This window comes from Mustela nigripes, chromosome X (assembly GCF_022355385.1).
Source record: "Mustela nigripes isolate SB6536 chromosome X, MUSNIG.SB6536, whole genome shotgun sequence".
NCBI lineage: Eukaryota > Metazoa > Chordata > Mammalia > Carnivora > Mustelidae > Mustela > Mustela nigripes.
In genome coordinates, this window is record NC_081575.1 from 44,623,012 (window position 1) to 44,641,865 (window position 18,854).

General features: G+C 38.3%; 1 protein-coding gene across 1 annotated transcript in view; it reads right to left on the reverse strand.

Moving 5' to 3' along the window:
- The window catches only part of LOC132006839 (T-complex protein 11 X-linked protein 2-like), a 40,838-nt gene extending 22,189 nt beyond the window's left edge, over nucleotides 1-18,649 (reverse strand). Inside the window, exon 1 of the mRNA XM_059384897.1 lies at nucleotides 18,523-18,649. Within this exon, the coding sequence (XP_059240880.1) occupies nucleotides 18,523-18,649 (127 nt within the window). The remainder of the gene's footprint in view (nucleotides 1-18,522) is intronic.
- Between the last annotated feature and the right edge of the window lie 205 nt (nucleotides 18,650-18,854).

Sequence of the window (18,854 nt, forward strand, 5' to 3'; positions counted from 1 at the left end):
GTAATGTGGCAGGATACAAAGACAACGTACAGAAATCAGTGGCTTTCTTATACACTAACAACGAAAATACAGAAAGGGAGATTAGAGAATCGATTCCATTTACTATAGCACCAAGAACAATAAGATACCTGGGAATAAACCTAACCAAAGAGGTAAAAGAACTGTACTCGAGGAACTACAGAACACGCATGAAAGAAACTGAAGAAGACACCAAAAGATGCAAGACCATTCTATGCTCTTGGATCAGAAGAATAAACATTGTTAAAATGTCTATACTGCCTAGAGCAATCTATAATTTTAATGCCATTCCTATCAAAATTCCACCAGTATTTTTCAAAGAGCTGGAGCAAATACTCCTAAAATTTGTATGGAACCAGAGGAGACCCTGAATCGCTAAGGAAATGTTGAAAAACAAAAATAAAACTGGGGGCATCATGTTACCTGATTTCAAGCTTTACTACAAAGCCGTGATCACCAATACAGCATGGTACTGGAATAAAAACAGACACACAGACCAGTGGAACAGAGTAGAGAGCCCAGATATGGACCCTCAACTCTATGGGCAAATAATCTTTTACAAAACAGGAAAAATTTTAAAAAGACAGTCTCTTCAATAAATGGTGCTAGGAAAACTGGGCAGCTATATGTAGAAGAATGAAACTCGACCATTCTCTTATGCCATACACACTGATAAACTCAAAATGGATAAAAGACCTCAACGTGAGACAGGAATCCATCAGAATCCTAGAGGAGAACATAGGCAATAACCTCCTTGATATCAGCCACATCAACTTCTTTCAAGATATGTCTCCAAATGCAAAGGAAACAAAAGTGAAAATGAACTTTTGTGACTTCCTCAAGATCAAAAGATTCTGTACAGCAAAGGAAACAGTAAAAAAAAAAAAAACAACAACAAAAAAAAACAGAGGCAACCCACGGAATGGGAGAATATATTTGCAAATGACAGTACAGACAAAAGGTTGATACCAGGATCTATAATGAACTCCTCAAACTCAACACACAAAAAATAGATAATCATATCAACAAATGGGCAGAAGATAGGAACAGGCACTTCTCCAATGAAGTCACACAAATGGCTATCAGACACATGAAAAAATGTTCATCATCACTAGCCATCAGGGAGATTCAAATTAAAACCATATTGAGATATCATCTTACACCAGTTAGAATGGCCAAAATTAGCAAGACAGGAAACAACATGTGTTGGAGAGGATGTGGAGAAAGGGGATCCCTCTTACACTGTTGGTGGGAATGCAAGTTGGTGCAGCCACTTTGGAGAACAGTGTGGAGATTTTTCAAGGAATTAAAAATAGAGCTTCGCTCTGACCCTGCAATGGCACTCCTGTATATTTACCCCAAAGATACAGATGTAGTGAAAAGAAGGGCCATCTGTACCCCAATGTTTATAGCAGCAATGGCCATGGTTGCCAAACTGTGGAGAGAACCAAGATGCCCTTCAACGGATGAATGGATAAGGAAGATGTGGTCCATATATACTATGGAGTATTATGCCTCCATCAGAAAGGATGAATACCCAACTTTTGTAGCTACATGGACAGGACTCAAAGAGATTATGCTGAGTGAAGTCAAGCAGAGAGAGTCAATTATCATATGATTTTACTTATTTTGTGGAACATTACAAATAAAATGGAGGACGTGGGGAGATGGAGAGGAGAATGGAGTTGAGGGAAATTGGAAGGGAAGGTGAACCATGAGAGACTATGGCCTCTGGAAAACAATCTGAGAGGTTTGAAGTGGTGGGGGGGTGGGAGGTTGGGGTACCAGGTTGTGGGTATCATAGAGGGCACAGAGGCATGGAGCACTGGGTGTGGTGAAAAAATAATGAATACTGTTATGCTGAAATTAAATAAAAAATAAATTTAAAAAGAAGAAAAGGAATCTATATTAAAAAAAAAAAACTGCAAACCTGGGGCATCTCGTTGGCTCAGTTGTTAAGTGTATGATTCCTGATTTCAGCTCAGATCATTGTATCAGTGTCGTGAGATAGAGTCCTGCATATGGCTCCACACTGAGCATAGGGTTTGCTTAAGATTTTCTCTCTCCCTCTCCCTTTGTTCCCCCTACTCAATCTCTCTCTCTCTCTCTCTCAAGGAAAAAAAAAAAAAAAGAATTGTAAAACTCATGACAAAGAGATGGTCTACTTATGCCATTTACTGCTTATTTTTATAAATGAATTGCTTTGTTATTTAAATTCAAATAGCAAACATACTTGGTTTCAGATGTAGTGTTCAATAACTCATCAGCTGTGTGTAACAACCAATGCTCATCACATCATGTGCCTTCTTAATGCCCATCACCCAAAACCCCATCCCCCTATGCACCTCCCCTCCAGCAACCCTCAATTTGTTTCTTAGAGTCGACTCGAAAGTCCCTTATGGTTTGTCTCAGTCTCTGATGACTTCCCATTCAGTTTTCCCTGCATTCCTCTATGATCCTCTGCACGTTTCTTACATTCCACATATAAGTGAAACCATATAATTGTTTTTATCTGACTGAAGTGTTTTGTTCAGTGTATTACCCTCCAGTTTCTACCATATTGATGTAAATGATAAGAGTTCATCCTTTCAGATGATTGAATAATATTATTGTATATATATACACACCACATCTTATTTATCTATTCTATTGATGGACATCTTGGCTCTTTCCATAGTTTGGCTCTTGTGGACATGGATGCTATGAACATTGGGGTGCATGTGCCCCTTAAGATCACTACATTTGTATATTTGAGGTCAATACTGCTCAGTTATAGGGTACCTCTATTTTTAACATCCCAAGAAACCGCCATACTGTTTTCCAGAGTGGCTATATCAGCTTTTATTCCCACCAACACATTCCCACCCTTTCTCCACATTCTCAACAAGATTTGTTGTTTCCTTGTCAATTATAGTCATGCTGACTGCTGTGAGGTGGTATCTCATAACGGTTTTCATTTGTATTTCCCTGATGTCAAGCGATGTGGTGCATTCTTTCATGTGTCTCTTGGTCATTTCATTGTTTTCTTAGGAAAATGTGTGTTCTTGTTTCTGCTCATTTCTTTTTTTTTAATTTTTTATTTTTTATAAACATATATTTTTATCCCCAGGGGTACAGGTCTGTGAATCACAGGTTTACACACTTCACAGCACTCACCAAAGCACATACCCTCCCCAATGTCCATAACCCCACCCCCTCTTCTCCCAACCTCCCTCCCTCAGCAACCCTCAGTTTGTTTTGTGAGATTAAGAGTCACTTATGGTTTGTCTCCCTCCCAATCCCATCTTGTTTCATTTATTCTTCTACCAACTTAAGCCCCCATGTTGCATCACCACTTCCTCATATCAGGGAGATCATATGATAGTTGTCTTTCTCCGCTTGACTTATTTCACCAAGCATGATACGCTCTAGTTCCATCCATGTTGTTGCAAATGGCAAGATTTCATTTCTTTTGATGGCTGCATAGTATTCCATTGTGTATATATACCACATCTTATTCTTCCATTCATCTGTTGGTGGACATCTAGGATCTTTCCATAGTTTGGCTATTGTGAACATTGCTGCTATAAACATTCGGGTGCACATGCCCCTTTGAATCACCACGTTTGTATCCTTAGGGTAAATACCCAGTAGTGCAATTGCTGGGTCATAGGGTAGTTCTATTTTCGAAATTTTGAGGAACCTCCATGCTATTTTCCAGAGTGGTTACACCAGCTTGCATTCCCACCAACAGTGTAGGAGAGTTCCCCTTTCTCCGCATCCTCGCCAGCATCTGTCATTTCCTGACTTGTTGATTTTAGCCATTCTGACTGGTGTGAGGTGATATCTCATTGTGGTTTTGATTTGTATTTCCCTGATGCTGAGTGATATGGAACACGTTTTTATGTGTCTGTTTGCCATCTGGAAGTCTTCTTTGCAGAAATGTCTGTTCATGTCCTCTGCCCATTTCTTGATTGGATTATTTGTTCTTTGGGTGTTGAGTTTGCTAAATTCTTTATAGATTTTGGACACTAGCCCTTTATCTGATGTGTTGTTTGCAAATATCTTCTCCCATTCTGTCAGTCGTCTTTTGATTTTGTTAACTGTTTCCTTGCTGTGCAAAAGCTTTTGATCTTGATGAAATCCCAATACTTCATTTTTGCCCTTAGTTCCCTTGCCTTTGGCGATGTTCCTAGGAAGATGTTGCTGCAGCTGAGGTCGAAGAGGTTGCTGCCTGTGTTCTCCTCGAGGATTTTGATGGATTCCTTTCGCACATTGAGGTCCTTCATCCATTTTGAGTCTATTTTTGTGTGTGGTGTAAAGAAATGATCCAAGTTCATTTTTCTGCATGTGGCTGTCCAGTTTTCCCTGCACCATTTATTGAAGAGGCTGTCATTTTTCCATTGGACATTCTTTCCTGCTTTGTCGAAGATTAGTTGACCATAGAGTTGAGGGTCTATTTCTGGGCTCTCTATTCTGTTCCATTGATCTATGTGTCTGTTTTTGTGCCAGTACCATGCTGTCTTGATGATGACAGCTTTGTAATAGAGCTTGAAGTCCAGAATTGTGATGCTACCAACTTTTGCTTTCTTTTTCAATATCCCTTCGGCTATTCGACGTCTTTTCTGGTTCCATATCAATTTTAGAATTATTTGTTCCATTTCTTTGAAGAAAATGGATGGTACTTTGATAGGAATTGCATTAAATGTGTATATTGCTTTAGGTAGCATAGACATTTTCACAATATTTATTCTTCCAATCCAGGAGCATGGAACATTTTTCCATTTCTTTGAGTCTTCCTCAATTTCTTTCATGAGTACTTTATAGTTTTCTGAGTATAGATTCTTAGCCTCTTTGGTTAGGTTTATTCCTAGGTATCTTATGGTTTTGGGTGCAATTGTAAATGGGATTGACTCCTTAATTTCTCTTTCTTCTGTCTTATTGTTGGTGTAGAGAAATGCAACTGATTTCTGTACATTGATTTTATATCCTGAAATTTTTGAATTCCTGTACAAGTTCTAGCAGTATTGGAGTGGAGTCTTTTGGGTTTTCCACATATAGTATCATATCATCTGAGAAGAGTGATAATTTGACTTCTTCTTTGCTGATTTGGATGCCTTTAATTTCCTTTTGTTGTCTGATTGCTGAGGCTAGGACTTCTAGTACTATGTTGAATAGCAATGGTGATAATGGACATCCCTGCCATGTTCCTGAACTTAGCAGAAAAGCTTTCAGTTTTCCTCCCTTGAGAATGATATTTGCGGTGGGTTTTTCATAGATGGCTTTAATGATATTGAGGTATGTGCCCTCTATCCCTACACTTTGAAGAGTTTTGATCAGGAAGGGATGCTGTACTTTGTCAAATGCTTTTTCAGCATCTATTGAGATATCATATGGTTCTTGTTCTTTCTTTTATTGATGTGTTCTATCACATTAATTGATTTGCGGATGTTGAACCAACCTTGCAGCCCTTGAATACATCCTGCGTGGTCGTGGTGAATAATCAATTTAATGTACTGTTGAATCCTATTGGCTAGTATTTTGGTGAGAATTTTCATATCTGTGTTCATCAAGGATATTGGTCTATAGCTCTCTTTTTTGATGGGATCCTTGTCTGGTTTTGGGATCAAGGTGATGCTGGCCTCATAAAATGCGTTTAGAAGTTTTCCTTCCATTTCTATTTTTTGGAACAGTTTCAGGAGAATAGGAATTAGTTCTTCTTTAAATGTTTGGTAGAATTCCTCCGGAAAGCTGTCTGGCCCTGGGCTTTTGTTTGTTTGGAGATTTTTAATGACTGTTTCAACCTCCTTACTGGTTATGAGTCTGTTCAGGCTTTCTATTTCTTCCTGGTTCAGTTGTGGTAGTTTATATGTTTCTAGGAATGTATCCATTTCTTCCAGATTGTCAAATTTGTTGGCGTAGACTTCCTCATGGTATGTTCTTATAATAGTTTGTATTTCTTTGGTGTTAGTTGTGATCTCTCCTCTTTCATTCATGATTTCATTTATTTGGGTCCTTTCTCTTTTCTTTATGATAAGTCTGGCCAAGTGTTTATCAATTTTATTAATTCTTTCAAAGAACCAGCTCCTAGTTTCGTTGATTTGATCTATTGGGGTTTTTTTTTTGTTGGTTTCTTTGTTTGTTTCAATTTCATTGATTTCTGCTCTGATCTTTATGATTTCTCTGCTCCTGCTGGGCTTAGGGTTTCTTTATTGTTCTTTCTCCAGCTCCTTTAGGTGTAGGGTTAGGTTGTGTACCTAAGACCTTTCTTGTTTCTTGAGAAAGGCTTGTACCACTATATATTTTCCTCTCAGGACTGCCTTTGTTGTGTCCCACAGATCTGGAACCATTGTGTTTTCATTATCATTTGTTTCCATGATTTTTCTTCAATTCTTCTTTAATTTCCCGGTTGACCCATTCATTCTTTAGAAGGATGCTGTTTAGTCTCCATGTATTTGGGTTCTTTCCAAACTTCCTCTTGTGGTTGAGTTCTAGCTTCAGAGAATTGTGGTCTGAAAATATGCAGTGATAGAGTCCAATCTTTTGATACTGGTTGAGTACTGATTTAGGACCGAGGATATGATCTATTCTGGAGAATGTTCCATGAGCACTAGAGAAGAATGTGTATTCTGTTGCTTTGGGATGAAATGTTCTGAATAAAAATGTGATGTCCATCTGGTCCAGTGTGTCCTTTAAGGCCTTTATTTCCTTGTTGATCTTTTGCTTAGATGATCTGTCCATTTCAGTGAGGGGAATGTTAAAGTCCCCTACTATTATTGTATTATTGTTGATGTGTTTCTTTCATTTTGTTATTAATTGGTTTATATAGTTGGCTGCTCCCACGTTGGGGGCATAGATATTTAAAATTGTTAGATCTTCTTCTTGGACAGACCCTTTGAGTATGATATAGTGTCCTTCCTCATCTCTTATTATAGTCTTTGGCTTCAAATCTAATTGATCTGATATAAGGATTGCCACTCCTGATTTTTCTGATGTCCATTAGCATGGTAAATTCTTTTCCACCCCCTCACTTTAAATCTGGAGGTGTCTTCGGGCTTAAAATGAGTTTCTTGGAAGCAACATATAGATGGGTTTTTTTTTTTTTATCCATTCTGATACCCTGTATCTTTTGATTGGGGCATTTAGCCCATTAACATTCAGGGTAACTATTGAGAGATATGAATCTAGTGCCATTGTATTGCCTGTAAGGTGACTATTACTGTATATGGTCTCTGTTCCTTTCTGATCTACCACTTGTAAGCTCTCTCTTCGCTTACAGGACCCCTTTCAATATTTCCTGTAGAGCTGGTTTGGTGTTTGCAAATTCTTTCAGTTTCTGTTTGTCCTGGAAGCTTTTATTCTCTCCTTCTATTTTCAATGATAGCCTAGCTGGATATAGTATTCTTGGCTGCATGTTTTTCTCGTTGAGTGCTCTGAAAATATCATGCCAGCTCTTTCTGGCCTGCCAGGTCTCTGTGGATAAGTCAACTGCCAATCTAATATTTTTACCATTGTATGTTACAGACTTCTTTTCCCGGGCTGCTTTCAGGATTTTCTCTTTGTCACTAAGATTTGTAAATTTTATTATTAGGTGAAGGGGTGTGGGCCTATTCTTATTGATTTTGAGGGGCGTTCTCTGAACCTCCTTAATTTTGATGCTCGTTCCCTTTGCCATATTGGGGAAATTCTCCCCAATAATTCTCTCCAGTATACCTTCTGCTCCCCTCTCTCTTTCTTCTTCTTCTGGAATCCCCATTATTCTAATGTTGTTTCATCTTATGGTGTCACTTATCTCTCGAATTCTCCCCTCGTGGTCTAGTAGCTGTTTGTCCCTCTTTTCTCAGCTTCTTTATTCTCTGTCATTTGGTTTTCTATATCGCTAATTATTTCTTTTGCCTCATTTATCCTAGCAGTGAGAGCCTCCATTTTTTATTGCACCTCATTAATAGCTTTTTTTATTTCAACTTGGTTAGATTTTATTTCTTTTATTTCTCCAGAAAGGGCTTTTATATCTCCCGAGAGAGTTTCTCTAATATCTTCCATGCCTTTTTCAAGCCTGTCTAGAACCTTGAGAATTGTCATTCTGAACTCTAGATCTGACATATTACCAATGTCTGTATTGATTAGGTCCCTAGCCTTTGGTACTGCCTCTTGTTCTTTTTTTTGTGGTGAATTTTTCTGCCTTGTCATTTTGTCCAGATAAGAGTATATGAAGGAGCAAGTAAAATACTAAAAGGGTGGCAACAACCCCAGGAAAATATGCTTTAACCAAATCAGAAGAGATCCCAAATCGTGAGGGGGGATACAGGGGATAAAAAGAGGTTATCAAAATGAAAGAAAGAAAAAAAATTTAAAAAAATGAAAAGAATTTAAAAAAGAAAACGAATAAAGAAAAGTATAAAAAAGAAAATATATATATTAAACTAGTTTTAAAACGTTAAAAAAGAAAAGGGTAAAAGTTAAAAAAAATTTAGCAGAAGCAGAGAAAATAAATGAAAAGGAAAAAAATTAAATTAACTGCAATACTAAAAAATCACAGGGACAAAGCCATGAGTTCCATGCTTTGCTTTCTCCTCCTCTGGAATTCTGCTGTTCTCCTTGGTATTGAAAACGCACTCCTTGGTAGGTGAACTTGGTCTTGGCTGGATTTCTTGTTGTTCTTCTGGTGGAGGGGCCTGGTGTAGTGATTCTCAAGTCTCTTTGCCCCAGGCGGATATGCACCGCCCTTACCGGGGGCCGGGCTGAGTAATCCTCTCGGCTTTGCTTTCAGGAGCTTTTGTTCCCTGAGCGCTTTCCGTAGAGATCCGGAAGACGGGAATACAAATGGCGGCCTCCTGGTCTCCAGCCCGGAGGAGTGGAGAGCCCGGGGCCCCACTCCTCAGTCTGCCCTCAGAGAACAGCACCCAGTAACTCCTGTCTGCCTGACCTCCAGCCGCGCTCCGAGCTCACCGAGCCTGTGACTGGTTCAAGGTAACCCCCAGCTGTGAGCTTACTGTCGGCTCTGTCTCTGAGCCAGCTTTCCTGTTCCAGTACCTGCAAACTCTGCGACACTCAAACACCCCCGATCCTTCTGTCACCCTGCGGGACCTGAGGACACGCTGACTCCATGTTGGCTTCGCCCCGGTTTAGCCTCTAGAGCGATGCCCCTCAGCAGAACAGACTTTTAAATGTCCTGATTTTGTGCTCCGTTGCTCCGCTGCTTGCCGAGGAGCCGGCCCCTCCCCCCAGGGTGTATCTTCCCATCGCTTTGGATTCACGTCTCCGCCAGTCCTACCTTTCAGAAAGTGGTTGTTTTTCTGTTTCTAGAATTGCTGTTCTTCTTCTCTTCGATCTGCCAATGGATTTGCAGGTGTTTGCAATCTTTAGATAAGCTATCTAGCTGATCTCCTGCTAGCGGAAGTAGTCTCAGCCTGCTACTTCTCCGCCATCTTGACTCCTCCCCCCCTTTCTGCTCATTTCTTAACTGGATTAGTTTTTTTTTCTAGATATTGAGTTTGATAAATTCCTTGTAGTTCTTGTATGCTAGCCCTCTTTCTGATATGTCATTTGCAAATATCTTCTCCCATTCTAAAATTTGCCTATTAGTTTTATTGACTGTTTCCTCTGCTCTGCAGAACATATCTTGATGAAGTCCCAAAAATTCATTTATGCTTTTGCTTCCTTTCCCTTTGGATATGTGTCTAGCAAGAAGTTGATGCAGTTGTATTTGAAGAGGTTGTTGCCTGTGATCTCCTTAAGAATTTTAATGGATTCCTGTCTCACATATAGTACTTTAATTGTTTTTGAGCTTGTCTTTGTATATGGTGTCAAAAAAATGGTCCAGTTTCATTCTTCTACATATAGCTATCCAATTTCCCAGCAACATTTATTGAAGAGACTATCATTTTTCCATAGCTACTCTTTCTTGCTTTGTCAAAGATTAGTGACCATCAAGTTGAGTGTCCATTTCTGAGTTCTTTATTCTGTTCCATCAACCTATGTGACTGCTTTTGAGCCATTACCATACTGCCATGAAGATAACAGATATGTAATATGGCTTGAAGTCCAAAATGGTGATTCCACCATTTTTGGATTCGTTTTTCAACATTCCTCTGGCCATTTGGAGTATTCTCTGGTTCCATAACGAGTTTTAGGATTATTTGTTCCAGGTCTGTGAAGAATGTTGATGGAATTTTGATAAGGATTTCACTGAATGTGTAGATTGCTCTGGGTAGCATAGAACTTTTAACAGTATTTATTCTTCCAATTCATGGTCATGGAACATTTTTCCATTTCTTTGTGTCTTCCTCAATTTCCTTCAAAAGTTTCTGTAGTTTTTAGGGTACAGGCCCTATACCTATTTGTTTAGGTTTATTCCTAAGTATCTTACGGGTTTCGGTGCAATTGTAAATGGGATTGATTCTTTAATTTCTCTTTCTTCTGTCTCATTGTTGACGTATGGAAATGCAACTGATTTCTGTGCACTGATTTTGTATCCCAACATGTTGCTGAATTGCTGTATGAGTTCTAGCAATTTTGGGGTGGAGGTTTTTGGGTTTTCTGCATAGGGTATCATGTCATCTGCAAAGAGTGAGAGTTTGATTTCTTCTGTACCAATTTGGGTGCCTTTTATTTCTTGTTGTTGTCTGATTGCTGAGCTAAGGCTTCCAGTATATGTTGAAGAACAGTGGTGACAGTGGGTATCCCTGTCATGTTCCTGACCTCAGTGGAGAAGCTCTCAGTTTTTCTCCATTGAGAATGATATTCACTGTGGACTTTTCTCAGATGGCTTTCACGATATTGAACTATGTTCCCTCTATCCTTACACTGTGCAGAGTTTTAATCAAGAAAGGATGCCATATGTTATCAAATGTTTTTTCTGCATCAGGTGAGAGGATCACATGGGTCTTGTTATTTATTGTATTAACGTGATCTATCACATTGATTTATTTGGGAATGTTGAACAACCCTTGCAGCCCAGGAATAAATCCCACTTGATCATGGTGAACAATCCTTTTAATGTTCTCTTGGATCTTATGGGCTAGTATCTTGGTGAGAATTTTGGCACCCATGTTCACCAGGGATATTGGTCTGTAATTCTCCTTTTTGATTGGGTCTTTGCCTGGTTTTGAGATCATGGTAATGATGGCCTCATAGAAAGAGTTTGGAACTTTTCTTTCCACTTCTATTTTTTTGAAACAGCTTCAGAAGAATGGGTATTAGTTCTTTAAATGGTAGAATTCCTCTCAGAAGCCATCCAGCCCTGGACTCATGTTTACTTTTGTTCTTTCCTTCCACTCAAAGAGTTCCCTTTACTATCTCTTCCAGGGCTTATTTAGTGGTCACAAGATCCTTTAGTTTCTGTTTGTCCTGGAAGCTCTTTATCTTTCCTTCCATTTTGATTGACATCCTTGCTGGATCATGTATTCTTGGCTGCATGTTTTTCTCATTTGTTACCCTGAATATATCACACCAGCCCTTTCTGGCCTGCCAGGTCTGTGGATAAGTACGCTGCCAGTCTCATGTTTCTACCATTGTACATTAAGGAGTTCTTGTCTTGAGCTGCTTTCAGTATTTTCTTGTTATCTCTGAAATTTGCAAGCTTCTTGTTATCTCTGAAATTTGCAAGCTTCACTATTGAGGTGTTGATCTATTTTTACTGATTTTGGTGGGGGGGGGTTCTCTCTACCTCCAGGACTTGAGGGCCTATTTCCTTTCCCAGATTAGGGAAGTTCTCAGCTGTGATTTGCTCAAATATACCTTCTGTCCTGCTCTCTCTTTCTTCTTCCTCTAGGACCCCAATAATTCTAATATTGTTTTGCTTTATGGTATCAGTGATTTCTCGAAGCCTCCCCTCATGGCCCATTAGTTGTTTTGCTTTCTCTTCTTCAGCTTTCTTTCGTTCCATCATATTGTCCTCCATGTCACTGACTCTTCTGCCTCATTTACCCTAGCTGTTAGGGCATCCGTGTTAGACTATCTCAGTTAAAGCATTCCTAATTTCAGCCTGATTAGTTTTTCTTTCTTTGCTAGGACATTCTATAGTGTCTTTTATCCTTTTGTTCAGCCTAGCTAGTAGTTTTATAGTCATCATCCTGAATTCCAACTCTGACCTTTTACTTATGTCCATATCGATTAGATCTGTGGTAGAGGGTATTGCATATGTTTTTTTTTCCCTTTGTTGTGAATTCCTCCTTCTAGTGATTTTTCCCAGAGAAGAATGGATGAATGAGGGAATAAAATAAAAAATATCAACCACGACCTAAGCAAAATACACACTAGAAGAATCTGAAAAGGTCAGAAACCAAAAAAGAGAAGAAGAAGAAGAAAAAGCAGGGAGGAGAGAATACAGTCTCCCAGGTGGACAAAACAGGGTGATCCACTTGGTCCTGGGTGTATTTTTGCTTGTTTGTTAGAAGACAATAAATCCCACAAGTATAAAGAAAGCAAAACTTATATATACAAAAATAAAATTGAATACAGTGAAAGGAAGCCAAAATGAAGACTATATCTATAAAGTAAATGTAAAAATGGAATTAAAAATAGACTTGAGAACAAAGAGTTAATAAAACAAGAAACTAGTTGAAAAGGAAAAAAAAAGAAAAGGACATTTAAAACCGAAAGATAAACAAATCATAGTGAAAAAAATACTTGAATTCTATATACTATTTTCCCCTAGCACTGGAATTTTGCAGTTCCATGTGCTTGGTAAACTTGGTATTCCCCTGACATTCCAGCTGGTCTTCTGGGGGATGGGCCTGCTGTGTTGATCTTCAGGTGTCTTTTGCTGGGTGGAATTGCATCACACCTTGCCAGGAGGCCAGGCTCAATGTAAGCTCCTTCAGGTTGTTCTATGTGGCTTTTGTTCCCTGCCACTTCAGAGGATGAAAATAAAATTGCCCACGCCCCAATCTCCAGCCCTGGAACTGAGAGATCATGGCCCCCTCTTTTCAGTAAACCCTCAGGGAAAAGCAGCCTTCACTTTCATGTGCACAAACTCTGCAGACTCTTAGAGTGTGTGCACTGGTGCCAACCCTCTCTGCGGAGCGGGGAGGGTCACTGTAGGCCTGCTTCTTGCAGGGCTTCTGCATGGAGAGCAGTTGCCAGATCATGTGTGCACCCCCACTGCTCCTCCTGGGGCAATGTGAAGGGTTGCCACATTTTTGCCCTTTGCAGGGTCCTTGCATGAAGAGCGGTCACCCCATAGTCCGAGGTTTGAGGTTTATGGCAAACTGAGCTGAGAGCCCACTCCTGGGCTTGCTGACCACAGCCAGTTTCCCCACTCCAGTGCTTGGGAACTCTTTCAGCTCAGGCACCACCCCCCTTCTTTCTATGACCCCAGGGATCCTAAGGCCACACTGTCCCGCCTAGGATTGTGCCCTGGTTCACCACCTGAGCACCTTTTAGGCAGGGCTGTCTCTTACTGGAGCAGACTTCTAAAAGTTCTGACTTTGTGCTCTTGGGCGATATCACTTTTGGGTAGCTGTCTTATGGAGGCTCCTCCCCCTGCTGTTTATCTTCTGATATACTGCCTCTTAGAGTCCCTTCTACACACCTCCCACCTTGCAAAAAGTGGCCGCTTTTCTATTTGTGGAATTTCAGAAACTCTTTTCTTGCATCTCAGCTTGACTTCATAGGTGTTCAGAATGAATTGATGGTTATCTAGCTAAATTCAGGGAAGCAGATGAAACGAGGTGTCCTATTCTTCTTATATCTTGCTTCCCTTAACTAATTTTAAATTTAAAACATCATGTCACCTTCTAATGGATGCAGAAAAAGCATTTGAGAATACATGACATCCACACATGATTAAACTCTCAAAAAAGTAGTTTCGGTGAGAACGTATCTTAACACAATAAAGGACCACATCATACTCAATTGTGAAAAACTCAGAACTTCCCCCCTAAGATCAGGGACAAGACATGGATGTCCACTCTCACTACTTTAATCAACATGGTATTGGAAGTCCTAGCCACAGCAATACGACAACAAAAAGAAATAAAAGGCATCCAAATTGCTTAGGAAAAAGTAAAACTTTCACTATCTGCAGATAGCACAATACTACATTTATAAAACTCTAAAGACTCCATCAAAAAATTACTAGAACCTTAGTAACATTTCAGGATACAAAATCAATATACAGAAATCTGTTGCATTTCCATACCCTACTAATGGAGTAGCAGAAATAAATTAGAAAACAATCCCATTTATAATTGCACCAAAAGAATAAAATGGTAAGAATAAACTTAAAAGAGGAACTTAAAGACCTCTACTTTGAAAACTATACAACATTGAAGAAAGAAATTGAAGATGACAGAAACACATGGAAAGTCACATCATGTTCATGGGTTGGAAGAAAAAATACTTTTAACATGTTTGTATTTCCAAAGCAAGCTACACAAACGTTCAATGTCTATCAAAATACCATTAAATTTTTTCATAGTACTAGATCAAATAATCCTAAAATGTGTATGGAACCATAAAATACCCCCAATTGCTAAAGCAGTCTTATAAAACAAGAACAAATGTGGAGGTACCACAATCCCAGGTTTCAAGATATACTAAAAAACTATAGTCCTCCAAGCAGTATGGTCCTGGAACAAATATAAACACACAAATCAATGGGACAGAATAGAAAGCCCAGAAATAAATCTATACTTTTATGGTCAATTAATCTATGACATGAATGCAAGAATATGCAATGGGAAAAGACCATCTCTTCAACAAATGTTGCTGTGAAAACTGGACAGCCACATGCAAAAGAATTATACTGGACCACTTTCTTACATCACACACAAAAATAAACTCAAAATAAATAGAAGATCTAAAAGTGAGTCCTAAAGTTCCTAACGAAATCATAGGTAGTAATCTCTTTGACATCCGGCATAGAAACTTTTTTTTGATATGTCTCCTTTGGCTAGGCAAACAAACACAAATTTAAACTCTTGGGACTGTACCAAAATAAAAAACTTTAGTACAGTGAAGGAAATCATCAATAAAAAAATAACTCATCTAATTGGAGAAAATATTTGCAAATGATATACCTAATAAGGATTAGTATCCAAGATATATAAAGAACTTTTACAACTCAACACCCCCCAAAAGGAATAATCCAATTAAATAATGGGAAGATGATATGAATAGACATTTCTCTAAAGAAGACATCCAGATGGCCAACAAACACATGAAAAAATACTCAACATCACTTATTATCAGGGAAATGCAGATCAAAACTACAATGAGTATCACTTCACACCTATGAGAATGACTAAAATAAAAAACACAAGAAATAGCAAGTGTTGGCAAGGATGTAGACAAAAAAGAACACTTGTGTACTGTTGGTGGGAATGCAAACTGTGCACAGTGGAGCAGCAACTATGAAAGACAATATGGAGCTTCCTCAAAAAATTAAAAATAGATCTGTTCCCTTAGCAAGTTTCAAGGGCACTATACAGTATTATAACTACAGTCGCCATGCTGTACATTAGATCCTCATAACCTATTCATCTTGTAACTGAAGGTTCTTACCCTTTGACCACTATCTCCCCATTTGCCTCACCTCCCAGCCACTGGTAACCATCATCCACTATTTGTTTCTGTGAATTCACTTCTTCATTTTTTAAAAGTCCATGTGTAGATGATAGCACACAGTATTTGTCTTTCTCCTTCTGGCTTTTTTCACTTAATATAATGTCCTCCAGTTTCATCCATGTTGACACAAATAGCAGAATCTCCTTCTTTTTCATGACCAAATAATATTCACATTTGCTTTATCATTAAAGTATAATGGATATACAATATTATATTAGTTTCATGTGTACAACACATTAATTTGACAATTATACACACTACTCAGTATTACTCAACTAGTGTAATCACCATCTGTCACTATACCCTGTTATTACAATATCATTAAGTATATTCTTTATGCTGGACTTTTCATGTCCATGACCCACATTTTCTTCACCCATGCAACACTTGTTGTTTCATTGTCTTGGCTACTATAATGAACATGGGGTGCAGATATCTCTGAGATCCTGTTTTCATTCCCTTTGGATATATGCCCCAAAGTGGGATTGCTGCATCACATGGTAGTTTTACTTTCATTCTTTAAAAAAAAAAAAAAAAAGAGGCTGTATCAATTTATGTTTCTACCATTGTACAAGGGTTCCATTTTCCCCACAACCTTGACAATGCTTGTTTATATAGTCTTTTTTTATTTTTTATATTAGCAATTCTAACTATGACATAATAACTTTTCATTGTGGATTTGATTTGCATTTCCATGATCATTTGGAAAAATATCTATTTAGGCCCTGTTTCCATTTAAATTTTTTTAATTTTTAATTTTTTATTAAGATATAATATATTTTTAGCCCCAGGAGTTTACACACTTCACAGCACTCGCCATAGCACATAACCCTCCCCAATGTCTGTAACCCAACCACCCTCTCCCTACCCCTCTACCCCCGGCAACCCTCAGTTTGTTTTGTGAGATTGAGTCTCTTATAGTTTGTCTCCCTCTGAACCCATCTTCTTTCATTTTTTCCTTCTCTATGCCACAAACCCCCATGTTGCCTCTCAAATTCCTCATATGAGGGAGATCATATGATAATTGTCTTTCTCTAATTGACTTATTTCGCTCAGCATAATACCCTCTAGTTCCATCCATGTCGTTGCAAATGGCAAGATTTAATTTCTTCTGATGGCCACATAGTATTTATATATGCCACCTCTTCTGTATTCATTCATCTGTTGATGGACATCTAGGTTCATTCCATAGTTTCGCTATTGTGGACATTGCTGCTATAAACATTCGGGTGCACATGACCCTTCGGATCACTACATTTTTACCTTTAGAGTAAATACCCAGTAGTGCAATTGTTGGGTCATAGAATAGCTCTATTTGAAACTTGCTAAGGGAACAGATCTTAAGCTTGCTTATCAAAAAAAATTCAGATGGGTGCCTGGGTGGCTGAGTTGGTTGGACGACTGCCTTCAGCTCAGGTCATGATCCTGGGGTCCAGGGATTAAGTCTCACATCGGGATCCCAGATCCACAGGAGTCAGCTTCTCCCTCTGAACTTCTTCTCGCTCTTGATCTCTCTCACTGTCTCTCTCTCAAATAAATAAATAAAATATTACCAAAAAAATTCAGGTGGTTGTGAGGTGATGTGTTCATTAATTTTATTGCAGTCATCATTTTATAATGCATATGTATATTAAATCATCAAATTGTACACTTTAAATATATGTAATTTTATGTGCTCATTATACCTTAAAAAATCTGGAGAAAATGGTTGCAATGATAAATATTATGTTATGTGAATTTTACCACAATTGAAAAAATAAATAAATAATCAAAAAAATTAAAAATAGAATTTCCATATTACCCAGTAGTTCCACTACGTTATATTCACCCAAAGAATATTAAAGCATTAATTCAAAAAGATATATGCATCCCTAAGTTTATTGCAGCCTTATTTACAATAGTCAAATTATGGAAGCAATGCAAGTGTCCATCCATAAAGGAATGGACAAAGATGTGGTATATATTCACAATGGAATATTAGTCATAAAAAAATGAAATCTTTCCATTTGCAACAACATGAATGGATCTAGAGGGTATAATGCTAAGTGAAATTAGTTAGGGAAAGACAAATATCATATGATTTCACTTATATATAAATTTAAGGAACCAAACAAGAACAAAGTAAAAAAGAGAGAAACCATGAAACAGACTCTTTTTCTTTGAAACAAACTCTTAACTATAGAGAACAAACTGATGTTTACCAGAAAGGAGATGGATGGGGGGATGGGTGAAATAGGTGAGAAAGACTAACAGTATGCTTACAATAATGAGCACTGACTAATGTATAGAATTGGTGGATCGGTACATTGTACATCTGGAACTAATATAACACTAGATGTTAACCATACTGGACTTAAATTTTTAAAAAATCTCTTAAATATACAGAAAAAACTGGTGGTTGTCAGAGAGTGGGCATGTATGGGGGATGAGTGAAATAGGTGAAGGGGAATAAGAGTGCAATGATCATGCACGGAGTAATAAAATTTTTGAATCACTGTGTTCTACATCTAATATAATTAACATATACACCTAATATAATATAAACTAATATGTTCACCTAATATAAATTAATATAACACTGCATGTTAATTATTCTTGATTTTATAAATAAATAAATATGCAATCTATTTCCAATGTTTGAACTCACTCAAACACTCCAAGTCTTGGCAAGCACAAGTTATGATGCTTTGTTGGCTGCTTTAAGCCAAAATGTCTTTTAATTTTACTTGCCAGTAAGGGTCCTTGGTCCTCTATGTAAATATTGAAAGGGGAAAAAAAGACAACACAAATAATAATCCAAAAGAGGAGTAGTCGAAGAATGAGAAAGGAAAAAATGCAAGGTTGCAGGAGATTTTCATGCTCCTTAAAGACCCTTAATCCACAGGCAGTCTATTCCTTCAATGTAACTATTATTAAGCACTACCCCAGGATGTGTTGATAGAATTCTAGACCTACCAGCAGAGTGGTCATCTAAACAGAAGCTCTTGTTTTCCTGGTTCTGCCCTGGTGTTTTAGGCTTATGAGCCCTACTCTCTGCCTCACTGGGATCATTTTGGAACATGTTTTCTTCAATTTTGGGCATCTTGATGTTATCTGGAATTAGGGAGACAATAAAAGGTAAGCTTTTTATAGTATAATATCTGGCTCTGACCCAGGGATGAGCGGGAGGAGAGGACTTCAGCTGCCATTGTGTGCCTTGATGACAGAACCTACTGCTCCCAGTTAAGGAGGTCAGGAACAAGGGCCTCGAGGGCCTCAAGAGCCTCTTACTGCAATAGCTAATGTTC